This window comes from Sciurus vulgaris (genome assembly GCF_902686455.1).
Source record: "Sciurus vulgaris genome assembly, chromosome: 1".
Taxonomy (NCBI): domain Eukaryota; kingdom Metazoa; phylum Chordata; class Mammalia; order Rodentia; family Sciuridae; genus Sciurus; species Sciurus vulgaris.
This window is the reverse complement of record NC_136461.1, coordinates 39534925-39548683: the sequence shown is the minus strand read 5'-3', so window position 1 is coordinate 39548683 and position 13759 is coordinate 39534925. Positions and strand designations below refer to the sequence as shown.

The following is a 13759-nucleotide window of genomic DNA, read 5'->3' as shown; positions in this document are numbered from 1 at the left end:
TTCATGGAAACCCAGGGGCATTAGGAGATACTAAAAAGGAAGGAAAAAAAAAAAAAAAAAAAAAAAAAAAAACAGGGGGAACAGAATTGATGGCTGATGATTTGATCCCAAACCCTTGGAGAAGAGTTTGGGTTTCAAGAAAACTATAGAGGAAAGAAAATACCTTTCTCAGTGCAAGGTCAGGGTGTCTGTCAAGGGAAGAAAAACCGTCTGACATTCTAATGCTGAACTAGATAACACGGGAAATCAATCAGACCCACAAATACAGCTCTCAACCTGGTGTGGCCTCGTCAAACAGTCAGGTGACATGAACGTCTCTTCTTTACTTACAGCACAAAAATAGGTATGTTTTTCCTTTGAAAGAAATTAATCTTCCTGCCTCTCAGAGGACTATTCCATAATTAAACAACTCTTGATTATTTCCCCCTTAGAGAACTCACAGGAACTGATTCTAAGCCTAGACGAAGATAGCCTGAATTAGGCCCATTTTGGTGTCTTTGTGTACCTAAGACTGTAGGAGATCAGGGACAGCATTATCTTTAAAAATAAGCTAAACTCAATTGCAAAAGTAAAGCTGCTTAAAAAAGAAAGATAATCACATTAAAAAAAAAAAAAAAGATTTGTTTTTGTTTTTGTTTTGATTACCTCTTACCTAAGATTATCCTATACCAGTCAGTAGTCTCTTCTGTCAGTCTGGGTGTTAGAAAAGTGGCTCTGTTGGACTAAAAAGTTCTGGTTTTATGTTTTCAGACGCTGAGAGCTGGTGCCATCTATAGATTTCCATTCTGGGAGAGGTTTCTCTTTTGTCCTACTTTGCGTCAGACCTGCTGTCGTGAGGATAAGAGCGCCCAGGAGACACTTCCCTGCGGTTTAATAGGCTATGAAGGATGGGACTCATTAATCGGCTGGCAGCTGCCCCTAAACAGGACGCTGCCTGGAAGTGGGGGGAGAAGGGGAGGGGAGGCCAACGAGCAGGCAGGGTCCATTCTAGAGATACCCCCTGCTGCCCAAAGAGGGGCCTGCAAAGCAAGCAGCACCACCTCCTGAAGGATCCCACAAATGTCTGAGCCCAGAGCATGACAATGCATTCACAGAAACCTACACCTCCTGAAGGAGCAGGCTCTGGGTTACTGTTTTTTTTTTTTTTTTTTTTTTTTTTTTGATTCACAACAATAATCACTCCTGAGATGTTATCTGCCTGCCTTATTTACTCTTAGATTGATGAAATATTAGTATTTTTATTGTTCCTTTACTATGTTCTTATTGATTTTATAGCACCTATTCCTATTACACTAGTGTGCATATTTATAACTGACTTTCTCTTTCCAATTCAGGGTTGGGAGGTTCCCAACCACCCCTTGCCAAAGTCAAGCTGCTCAGATTGGTTCATGTCTCTTGACTTGGCACTCCACACCTTCTAACCTCATCTTCTCAATGCATTTGGTTTTTAGTCCACACTATTCACACCTGGAACAGCTTCCCTGCCTCAGCTTCTCCCCTTGGCTTACTCCTGCCATCTGAGCAGACTCAGACTGACAGGCCCTCTAAGTGGGGTCTTGGATCCCAGACACCTGATCTGCCTTCTGGATTGGAGGTCTCATGGCTCCTAGTATCTTCCCTATACTCATCCCTCATCTTGCTCTTTTGCAATGGCCTATGTTCCTACTTAGTAGATGTTCTTTGAATAAATAAACCACTTTTGGCTCCCACATAGCCTGGATTTATTAGATTCACAGAATAAAATTTAACCAGAACCTCCTGAATTAGGAGCCAGTACATCACCTCTTACCTTTATGGTTTTGGTCTGGAGTCTGAGTCCATTTAAAGTGTTGATGGCTTTCTCTGCATCCTTTGGGTCAATATAGTTAACAAATCCATACCCTAAACTCTGTCCTGTGGAAACATTAAAAAAAAAGAGAGAAACAGAGAGAGAGAGAGAGAGAGAGAGAGAGAGAGAGAGAGACAGAGAGAGAGACAGAGAGAGGGAGGGAAAGAGAGAGAAAGAGAGAGAAAGAGAAAAAGAAAGAGAGTGCTCAGTATCTTTGTAGATGCAACACTTTCCATTGCAGTGGATCAAAACCCTCCTCTGGTATATGATTCTTTTACACTGGGGTTTACCCCCAGACTGAGAGATTTTCAATTCTTCCTTCCCTTACTCTGGTTGGCCTTTCAATTTACAGGAGCTGCCCAATCTAAAAATGGGTAAGTGCCCCTGCATATCCACACCTGATATGTACAAATGCTCATATAATCAGGAAGAGGCAGGACAGGGCAGTAGAAAGAGAACAGGTATAATTCTTTAGACGAGACTGGAACTGGAGTCCTGGGTCTTTTCCTATCAGCTCTGGGACTTTGAAGAGAAGTCCTTTAATCTCCCATTTCCCCAGATCTCTACTCTGGAGATAACACACTTACCTCAGACAAGTTTGTGAGAGTTAGTAAGACATTGTATGTAGAAAGCCTGCCAAGTACATTGCCTAGAACACAACAGTGCTCAACAAAAGACAGCTCTGCTCTGCTTAGGCCTGTAAAATCAGGGCCAATACTGGATGCAATAGCTGTGTCTATGGCCTCAGTCATGCCAGCCACACCCACACTCAGAGGGATGTAGCAGAATCTGAGCAGCAAAAACTGGAGCCCATTATAGTGAAGGAAGCAGGTATGGCCAGAATTGAAAGCAGCTGCTACAAATCATTCTTTGCCCTCGTCATCCCCAGGGCCACAGAACAATAAAAAGAAGAGGACGGGGGTTTCTATTGTAGACAACAGGGGAGCTCCTAACACAAAGGGGAGAGTGCAAACATATTCTGCAAAGAGGATTTAGCTACTTTAGGTGGAGATGGCATCAAATTGTCTGCAAAGAGAGGTAGCAAGTGGCAGGGCTCCCCCCTAAGTGAAACAAAAATAATGTGCTTGTGATCGTGCCACTGATTATAAATAGTCCATCAGCTCTGCCATGTGTCATCAGCCAGAAATATCATTAGGAAACTTTACATTTTCTGACATACCCTTTAAGAAACACAGAGCTTGTGGTGGCTGCAGAACCAGCTTGAACTTCCCAGGCAATGTTATTGATTTGTGGGCGGTAGCAGAGCCGAAGGGGAGAGAAATGACAGGACGTCACATGTCAGGAAAGACTGATTACATAAAGCTCTCTTTGGAGTACTGGGGCCAGGACTGGGAGACAATACAGCAAAAATCCTGCCATGTCCTGGTGACAGGAGCCCATTTCAGCAGCCAAAAAATCTTTCCAACAGCTTCTGTTTTGCTGGTAAATGTCTGTGTTTGTGTTATTGTAGGAGGGAACCTGGGAAAACAAGTTGGGTTCTGGATCAGAAAATGGGTGACTTTGTTATCCTTCATAGGATGGAAGCAAAGAGAAGCATGAGAAATCTCCATGGCATACCCTAATGGAAGACTGTCATCTCCTTTTCCAAGAAAAACCTCAGACGACAACCTTCAATTAGGATTTGCCTTTGTGTTTTGGAAGAACAGTTAGAATTGGAAAGACAGAGGCAAACTTTGCTAGATGGGCCCTTTACCAGGCAGAATGGGTAACTGAAGAGGGAAGAGAGTGTGAAAGAGTGCTGGGCACACTCTGCTGCCAGGACCTTTCTCTTTCCATTTTATGGTGTGACTATGATGCATGAGTGGTGTGTGTGTGTGTGTGTGTGTGTGTGTGTGTGTGTGTGTGTGTGTGTGTGTGTGTAGAGAGAAAGAGAGAGAGAGAGAGAGAGAGAGAGAGAGAGAGAGACTGAGAGTGAGCGAGCGAGAGAGAGAGAGAGAGAGAGAGAGAGAGAGAGAGAGAGAGAGAGAGAGAGAGAAAGAGAAAGAGAGCAGTGTGTGGATTGTAAGCCCTGCCACATGGTCTGAAAACCTTCCTTTTGCAAATACAAGAGACCAATTTCATTGGTTTAAAAATACCATTTATCCTAAATTTGGCTCTACCTCATCAAGCCTAACTACATTCACCTAATTAAATCCATTTTCATCATGCAAATTCCTCAGTCATATTTACCTTGCATATACAAGAAGTCTTAAAAATTGCTGTATTAAAATATTCTTATAATCATTTTAAAAACAGTCATGCACCACGTTGAGCTGCTTTAAAGGGGCATTTTTAAAGAAATTAGGTCAATGATGAACCTTATATATGAGTTCTAGCAAACTGGTCAGATGGTCCATTTTTCAGTCCAATGTAATTTGTGTAAAATTAAGATAGAATGTGAAAAAATACAAACAAAACATCACTCAGCTGCAAACATTACACCTAACTCACACAGAAAAAGTTCCTTATTCATCACAGTGATGGAAAATATGTGGAAGAATTTATTATGTTTTCCAGTGGTGCAAGTTTCCAATACATTATACTTTTACAAATTATTCATATATTGACATACATTTAAAATGAATACAGTGGATATAGTTTTTATATTCTAAATTTTATCTTTGTTTTAGACCTTTGCTTCTGGAGAAAGGAAAACACACTCAGGCTCAGGTCTTGGGAAGGCTGCAAAGGTCAAGTGGGGGAAAGATTCCTGACCAGCAAGATGTGTCACTGAACCCACCTGCCTATATCAGTCCCAAATCCACCATCACTTTGGTTCCTAACTAAAATTAGCACTATTGTGCTATCATCACCTGTCCTAGGTTTAGAGAGACTGTGTTTAACATCAAGAAGGAAGGAAAACTGAAAACCAGATGAAGGTTATTTCAGAAAGAAAGGGGAACAAAAGATGGAGATTCTCCTTGATACAAAATAATGAACTGCAAACTTTAAAACAGAGCAGTGCATTGAACAAAAGAGGACAGAGATGGAAAAACTTGCCTGTGAATTGAAAGATCTGAGATAAACTGGCAGCACAATGAAACTACCTGTGGTTACTCTGGTCATGAACAGACTTTTTTCATGACTTCTCACCATCATAGGAGGGGTCCAGCTATGTCTAATAAAAATGCACTCTATGGATCTAGTATTTTCTCTTAAAATGCCCTAGAGAAGATTAATTTCCTAGGTAGAAAATATAAAAACCCAAGCTTCATTTCTTTTAGGAACTGTTTTAGTTGAGAGGGAGAATAAAGTGAGGAAGAATTTTGTTTTATATTTGGTGGGCATATATTGGTGGTGGGCTTTGGATCTGCAGTTCTATGTTTAAATGAACATGGACAAATATAGATGGAACAAATTAACAAAGAATGACATTTTTTCCATGGGTCCCAAGAGAGTCATCATGTTGGGAGGGCCTGTGGGATCCAGTCTGAAGGCTACAACTAAGTGCATATATATCTCCAATTCAGAAATGGATGATGTTTTTTTTATTATTCTTCCCCCCAGTAGCTACATCTTTTCCCTTTATTATCAACAGAGTAACAAGATTTGAGTATATACATATGGCAAAAGAAAATGAACAAACCTTGGTTTTGTTCCCAATTTATAAGTTTATATATACGGCAAGTTGGACAAACAAAAATGAAATCATCAAAGTTATGCTTATTGAATTATCTCTGTTAGAGAAAAACGATATTATGAAATGAAGACTATCTCCAAAACTTATCAGCTGTAGTGAGAATCTGACTTTTTGATGCCCACATGACCTACAACCCTCATATTTGATCAGTTCCTAAGAGTCCTGTCCAGCTGCATGGGTGAGGGGTCCCCACCTACCATGCACAGGAAGGAAATGCATTCTTGGCAGTCTGGGATGGAAACTTATAATTCAAAATGTAATTTCCAGGAGAAAACCTCTATACATAGTGGTACATTTAAAGTCACCTCAGTATTTTGGATTATACAGGCTCTTGTTATGAACAAGCTATACTTAAATCTGAACCTAAATATTCCTGTTTTTATGCAGCAGAGGCATGTGCACACACAAACACATAGTGTCCTCCAGACATGGCCACTCTCCACCCCGTTAAAATAATTTTTGAATCTAACTTCTCCTTTAAGAAACCAGACACTTCTTTCCATAAGAACTAGCTTATAAAAGTTTGTATCTTTGCACATAGTAGGTACTTAACAAATGCTTAGTAAGTAAAAGAATCAATGTATGCTTTTGTACTAATCTTTCATTTCTGGAAGCATATGACTAGAATGTTTTGTATATTTGAGGGAAGAAAGAAACAGAGAAAGTACCTGGGGAATTCTTTTTGCATTGCGAGGAAGGAGGGAACACAGTAACTGACACCAGGGACTGGAAAAACGAAACACAGAGGATGTCCTGGGTGAATTCTCCTCTAGCACAGATCAGGTGAACAACAAGAATCACCCCTGCCCAAATTCCACAGTGATTTTGGATTTAGAAAGTGCTTTCCCATCCATTCTATTGCATTTTTTTCTCATAACAATCCTGGGTGAAAAGAGGTAATCATCATTACACAGATGGAGAAACTGAAGCTCAGAGAAAACTATAATTTGCCCAATATCATAGGGCTGGATCTCATTCTAGATCGGGGGTTGGCAAACATTTTTTTATGTGTAGGTTAGGACAGAAAATAGTTTAGTCTTGTGGACCCTACAGTCCCTGTCATGACAGTTCTGCTTCTGTGCAGCAGCCACAGACAATATATCAACCAATGCCTGGCTGTGGTCCAATAAAACTTTATCTAGAAAAACAGGCAATAGGCCCAATTTGGCCCTTGGGCCATGTTTTGCAGATCCTCTGATCTGGATCATTTTAGCTCCAAATCCTGTACTATTTGCTATACTGCTGTACTAGTTGCCCCATTTGAAGTAAAATGTTATTAATATCATGTTATTTAATATTGTGAGGGCCAGAAATATCTCAGAGGCTTTTTTTGATCATCTAAGTAAAAAAGTAAACTGTTTTAAGTGGTTTTGTGTTGGGCTTTTTTATCATATTCAATCTCTAGTAAGTGACCAGATCATAGCTGATTGTAATCCTTTATATTCCCAGGATTCTGGGTAGAAGTGGTTTTTCCTTGCTTTAGGATCCCAGGGATTATTGTGCTGCTGACATCTTCATGGCTGATCACAGAGGCAGAGAAGCGGGCCGGAAGGAACCTCAGCATTTCTACACTGCCAACCTGCATACTTTGCTCTTTCTCTTTCAAAACCATCATTCTCCAGAAACCTAACAGTTCCTCCCCTCATCTGCAAGCCCCCGAGGGGTCAGCCAGATGGGTAGATGCTGTTGAGGAAAACTTCTCAGTTGAGTAAGGAATTTTTGTGGACATTAGAACCCCTAGCTCAGGCTGAAATTCTGTTCTTAAAAGCACATGATAAAATCCCCAGTCACCTCAAGATCACCTGCTTGGCGATAATTCACATACTAGGTTAATCGCAGCCAACTCCAAATCCCAGGATGCCCTCACTGCCAGTTCTGAGATGCCTTTCCCTGCTGTTAGCTGCCTCGAATCTGTCATTACACATCCAAAACAGGGGCAGAGGGATCTATGGTTGTTCCTGCATCTATAAATGTGCGTGTGGCTCAAAACTGTACTTGTGTATAACCTTAAGTCATATAGGCCTCACCAGACTGTTTCCTTATCTGAGAAACTAGAGACAATCCCTTAATCCTCACAATCAAAGGATCACTGTGGAGATTATCTAAACATGGGGACTAATGGCAGCTATAATTTATTTAGTGCCATCTTGTGCCAGACCCTGGGCTAAGTGGCTTACTCATGTTACCGCATGTCATCCTGTGTGAACTGTGTATCACCAAGCCCACTGTGCAGATGTGGAAAGTGAAGCTTAAGAAATGTTAAAATAACCTGCCCAAAGCTGACTAGGAAGTAGCTTCCAGGGTTAAGGATTCGAACCGACCCAGGTCTGTGTGCTTACTCTTTCTCTCACAGGGGCTGTAAGTGCCCAACAGAGCGTCTGTATTGGGTAAGTCAAGGGAGCTCACTCAGTCAGCCTTGGGGGGTCTAACACTGACTGGAAATACCCTGGGTTCTACAGCACCAATGGTTCTGCTCCCTATCCTCGCTCCTGTAAGGCAGGGTGGGGGGGGATTTAAAAATTTTGTCATCTCAGTCTTGACTTTTCTCCTGACAACCTCAAGTTATTACATCTAATTAGTCAGAAAATTGATCTTCTTTTGGTAGTTTACACAATTGCAAAAATTAAGGATGGTTTAAAGCCTGGCTACTTTGAGTGTGGCCATCACTGAGTACTTGTGAAAAATGCAGATTCTCAAGTCATCCCAGACTTACCAAATCAGGATCTGCATTTCAATAAGATCCTCAGGATCTTATCCAGACTCAAAAGCACATTAAAGATGGAGATGCACTGGTCACTTAGAGTGGGTCAGATGTGAGTCTGAATTTCAGTTCTTCTGCTTATTGCTGTGTGACTCTAGTTAAGTTAAACTAACTTCCCCAAGCCTTGGTTTCTGGGAAAACTATGCACCCAACCCAGAGTAATGGGGGAGGGAAGCTCTGTGAGGAAGTTCTCAGAATTTCTTAACATATTTAGTTCTTTTTGTCCTCAAATTTTATATTCTTTTTGTCTCTTTTTGCTTTAGTGTTCTTATCTATAAAATGGGGTCAATAATATATTTTTCAGGGGTTGTTAGGAGTATTAAACAGTAAAGTGCATGCAAAGGGCCTGTCATGTAACAGATGTTCCATAGAGAATGGTTCCTTTTCCTCTTCTCTCATGCCCCACTAGACACTGCCTTCCACTAATGTCAGTGTGGAAGTTATCTCTTCAACAAGGCCCTGACCTCCTCAAAGCTAGAGCATTCTTCTGATGATTTTCTTTTACATTGGAGCACATGATGTGCAATAAGCACATAAATTCCACATAAAACTGGCACATATTGTTACATGCTAGACACTGAGTGGATTCCAAAATAACCATGAAATTGTTCCTGCCTTCAGGAAGCTTTTTATGTAAAAGGGAAAGACAGTTCTAAGAACTAATTATGGCCCAGAAAAAATAATAAATATAGCAGAGATTTTTTTCTTTCAAGTCATATATAAGAACAGAGAGTAGGTGGATATTCTGATTAAGCAGAGGAAGGAAGGCTTCCTGAAGGAAGGGACATTTCAACTGAGCTTTGAAGAAGAAATACAGAGGTTTGATAGGGTTCCCCCATCAATGTTATGATGGTCCAACTTGAGTGCTGAATTTGAGCATGAAATTTATCTCACAGCTAGTTACTGAGCAATATTATGTGTCAGGCATAGTTCCACTCACTGGGAACACACAAAAAGACAAATAATACTTGGTTTCTGCCATCACTGAATTTATTTTCTAACTGAGGGTGAGGGAGATAGATAAGAAATATATAAGTAAAATGTAAAAGTGGTCAGATGATAGTAAGTTATAGAGAGAAAATACATCAGAGAAGGAGGAAGGCAGTGTGGGGGTAGGTTTGCAAATTTTACATATGTAAAAATCCCCTCAATCTTACTGGTTATGTGAACAGCCGCACTAACACACCTTTTCAAAAGCACCTCTTAATGTCTCAGTTCCCCACTTGGCTGGGAGTAACTTGAGACCAATATGATCCCTGTACCCCTATGATCTATAAAGCGTTCAGGATATTTTTGGATATCCAGGAAATGTTTGTTGGGTGAATGAATGAATATTATCTATTCACATACATATTTACACCTTCTAAACCACTCTCAGTCCTCCCACATACCAGACAAAAGGGGACCAGGAAGAGCAGCAAAATCATTTTTTACCAGAGGCTCACCTGTGTCCAAAGGAAGTTGGGTAAGAGAGGAAACCAGATCCTATACAACACACTTGGAAGATCAGTGGGCATTTAATCTGAAGGAGAAAAGACTCTAAATGGGCTCAAAGCTCCTTTTAATATTTGAAAGACTGTCATGGGAAGACATGGGTATACTTCCTATGTGATACACAAGGGAGAGAAAAAGGATCTGGTAGGAGTAGAAAATGAAAGGGTGAATTTTTGCACTGATTAAAGGAAGAACTTTCTAATAATGATTTTATAAGGGGGTGGGTTACATTGTGAGGTGCTAAGGGTTCCATGACTAGAAGTATGCAAGCAGAAGCCAGACCTCTTTGTCTGGAGATGCTGGAACAGTATGTAAGATTGACCCATAATATCCCCTCTAGTACTAAGATTCAAAGGTTCTAAGTTATATTTATTTTAGATTCAAAGATCACAGCTAGTGTCGGTTTATCCTGACTTCTGAGAAAGCAAAAATGGTAAGAAATATTTATTGAGCACTTTTGCCCAAGCACTTCACTTACACCATTACTTAAATCTTTATAACCCTCTGAAGCAGGTATTTTCACTTTACAGAGAGGGAAACTAAGGCCCAGAAAGAGACATAACTTACCCAAGGTTACTTGCCTAGGAAATGGAAGGGAGGTTTGCCTGACTCCAGAGCCAGTGTACTTTCTGCAGGGCTCTGGTTTCTGCAATATACACTCATTTGTATGCTAAACCACCTGTCCCAACCTAGCAGTGTGCCTCTACAGAGAGAGCCTGTTTTTCAGTACCATCTCCAAGTCCTTGTTCTTTCCAGTTGATTCCAAGATAAAACCCAAGCACCCCATTCCTATTCTCCTAGCTTGGTTGTGCATGTCAAACTGAATCTGGTGCATCCTAGAATGCCAGTCTTAAAAGGACTTTAGAATCACTCATCTTCAAATCCCTTCTACAAATACAGGAACTGATGATTAAGGAAGAAGCAAGAAGTTCAGAATCAAGGAGGAAAGTCAGACCCAGGAATTAACAATGATAGTGGAGTATGGTTTGGTGTTATGATATGGAGAAATAGAGAGGGCTTTCTGAAGGACATGATGCTTGAGCTGAGACTCATTTGAAAAGATTGACAAGACAGTGAGACAACAGATAGACAAGGGCAATAGGCAGAGAAGGGTATTCTAGGAGAGGACAACATGATCACCTGTCCCTTGAGGACAGAAAATTGCCTCTAAGTTCACAGTCATCATTTCCACAAAGCCACTGGTTATGGAAATGGTATTGTCAATATGATTTCTAAGTTTAATCTATCCTCAGATGTGTATACACCCCCTATACCTCTGGCAAAGAGTTAAGAATCAACTAGGAATTTGAAATTTTGAGCATGTCTGCTCTCTGTTAACAACACTATTGAAAACCCAAGACCAAGACTTTCATTCTAAATTCCCAGAGTATGTGAAATCACCTTTAGTCAGTCCTTGGTTATTTCCAGGAGCTATATTCTGGCTTCCTAAGTAGATGTCATTTCTACACATCATGGGCGTCAAGACAGCAATAAGCAAAGTGCTTGACCCACAGCAGGCATTCAATATAAGCTTACTGAACTGAATGTATTTCTCAATGAACTTTTATTAAGGACAGGGATGTGGGATGTCTTAATCTTGGTATGACCCATGTTTGGCATATAGTAGACTTTCGATAAATCTTGTTGAGTGGATAAATGAATGAATTTAAAAAGTGAATGAATAGTAACAAAAAAGTTATCTTTTTTTTTTTTTTTTGGTTTTTATCAGTTACTGTACCAAGTGCTTTATTTCTATCATCTCATCTATTCCCTTAAACAATTGACAAGGTAGGCATTATTGCTGCCATTTAAGATCAAAGACACTCATGTCCAGAGGCCTCAGATGCCAAAATGAATCCATCCAATTCTTAAAGCCCACACAAGCTTTTAATAGAGTTTCCTGATAGCACAGAAAACATAAACCCAACTCTTCACACAGATGGAAAATGATACCTCCATAACCATCATAAGGCACATGGAAATTCAGAGTATCTACACTCATTTCCAGCATTCTCCAAAACAGAAGGGTTCATTATGCAATAAGAAAAGCCAAGCAACCAATTCTCAAAAGAGATTTTTTTTTTTTACCCTTTTGGGTTTGTCCTTATAAAATGCTCCAAATGACAGGTCTTCAAATATAAATTTTAATAATAAACCTCAACAAATGAAAAATGGAACTAATCTGAGCCCTATTTTTCTTCTGTTTGTGTAGGAAAGAATGGAAATTCATAAGATAAAAAGCTTAGTATCAAGTACTTAGTTTAAAAAAAAAAGACTGAAAGGAAAAAATATTCTAGGTAATGTACCGGGACAATAGAAGCCTCAGTGACAACTATCTCACCTTCAGCATTTATTATACAAAAAGAAGAAATGTTCAGACTGATGACCCTGGGGCAATGAAAGATTCTTAATCGAAGGAACATTAAATTAAATTATGTTCAGAATAGTCTTACAAGACAGGAAAGAATAGTCACACATTTAAAAATATTTTTAATAAGGGTTGAAACAAAAAGAGGAGGGTTTTGTCAAACTCCCAGGTAACCACAAAAATACGAACCAGAATTCTTAATTCTTGCTTGGCTGATTTTCACATGAAACAAAGGTATGGATATTGACAGAAAAGACTTCCTATCCAGAATGGGTGCAAACTAACAGGTGATTCCAGAAGTGCACCTGATGTTAAAGATAAGGGTTTAGAAACAAAGGAAGAGATAGGAAAAACTATCAGGTTAATACTAATTATGTGCACTGTAATTAGCTATGGGGCAAAATGAGACTCTTTGTGGGTAAAATGTCTGTGGGTGAAAAGAGCTACTGTATTTAGTACTAAGACATTGCCCCCAAGACTCCCACCAGACAACATTCTTATGAAGGGCCTGTGAAAGCTCCTGATAACATATAAATAAGTTATGTGAGAGGGCTTTGGCACAAAGTAATGCTTGACAAATATTAGTGAATATAAATCTATTAAAATTGCTTTCATTTAAAGTAAAAGAAAATTAATGGTTCCCATCGAAGGAGATGAGATAAATAACTTGTCTATGTAGAGATAAATCAGGATGTCAAATTTTGTCAGCAGGACCAGGACTTTGTCTGAAAGTCTCTGTCAGTGTCTCTTTTTTTTTTTTTTAATTGGCCGAGGAGAAGCGGTTACTGGGGATTGAACCCAGGGATGCTCTACCATAAAGCTGATCCCCAGCAACGCTCTCTCCTTTGCATTTTTAAAATTTTAAAACAGGGTCTCACAAAATTGCCGAAGCTGGCTTCGAACTGGCAATCCTCCTCCTTTAGCCTCCAGAGTAGCTGGGATTACAGGTGTGCACCATGGTGCTCGGCTCAGTGTGTACCTTCTGAAAAAATGACTTGGGGATCTTTGGCCTTGGACCTACCACTAATAGCTCTGTGAAATGCAGACACAAACAACTCCTTCCCTGTCATCAAGTTCACTGATAGTAAGGTACCACATATGAAGCTTATTAGTGTGGTCTGACAGCTTAATTTGATTCCAAAAATTTTTATCTTTTAAAATTTATTTTTATTTATTTATTTATTTTAGTTTTTGGAGTCAGAGTCTCCCTAAGTTGCCTGACTGGCCTGTGACTTGTGATCCTCCTGCCTCTCAGCCTCCTGAGTAGCTGGGATTATAGAGGCGTGCCACCATGTCCACTACCAACAAATTTTTAAAAATGAGATTCATGAAGAAGAAAAGAAACAAGAAACAAATGTATGTTTTTCCTTTTTCTCAATCACCATTTAACTTGCAGGTAGGAAACAAGGGAAAATAAAGACATGAAATCTCAAGAACAAAATAACTTAGAAATCAGTCTGTAGGGCAAGAACCGATCAGGAAAGCCATCTTCTTTGGCTTTCTTAAAGGCTAAAAGAATGCTGGGGGATGGCTACACCAAGCAAGTATGAGCAGCTTCATCACATTGAGTCAAATTCCTGGTAGACGTGAAAATGAATGAGAGCCTCGGAATAAGTGTGAGATTGCAACATGTGAATACTTTCTAATGGTGCAGCGCCTTTGCACAAT

The 13759-nt window shown here is 39.9% G+C and overlaps 1 protein-coding gene across 11 annotated transcripts in view; it reads right to left on the bottom strand.

Annotated features, from left to right (window-relative positions):
• Positions 1-13759, bottom strand: part of ELAVL4 (ELAV like RNA binding protein 4) — an 85375-nt gene that overhangs the window by 22615 nt on the left and 49001 nt on the right. For all 11 annotated transcript variants that reach the window (XM_079154804.1, XM_079154807.1, XM_079154810.1 and 8 more), the window contains one exon: positions 1790-1893. In XM_079154804.1, the coding sequence (XP_079010930.1) occupies positions 1790-1893 (104 nt within the window). The remainder of the gene's footprint in view (positions 1-1789; positions 1894-13759) is intronic.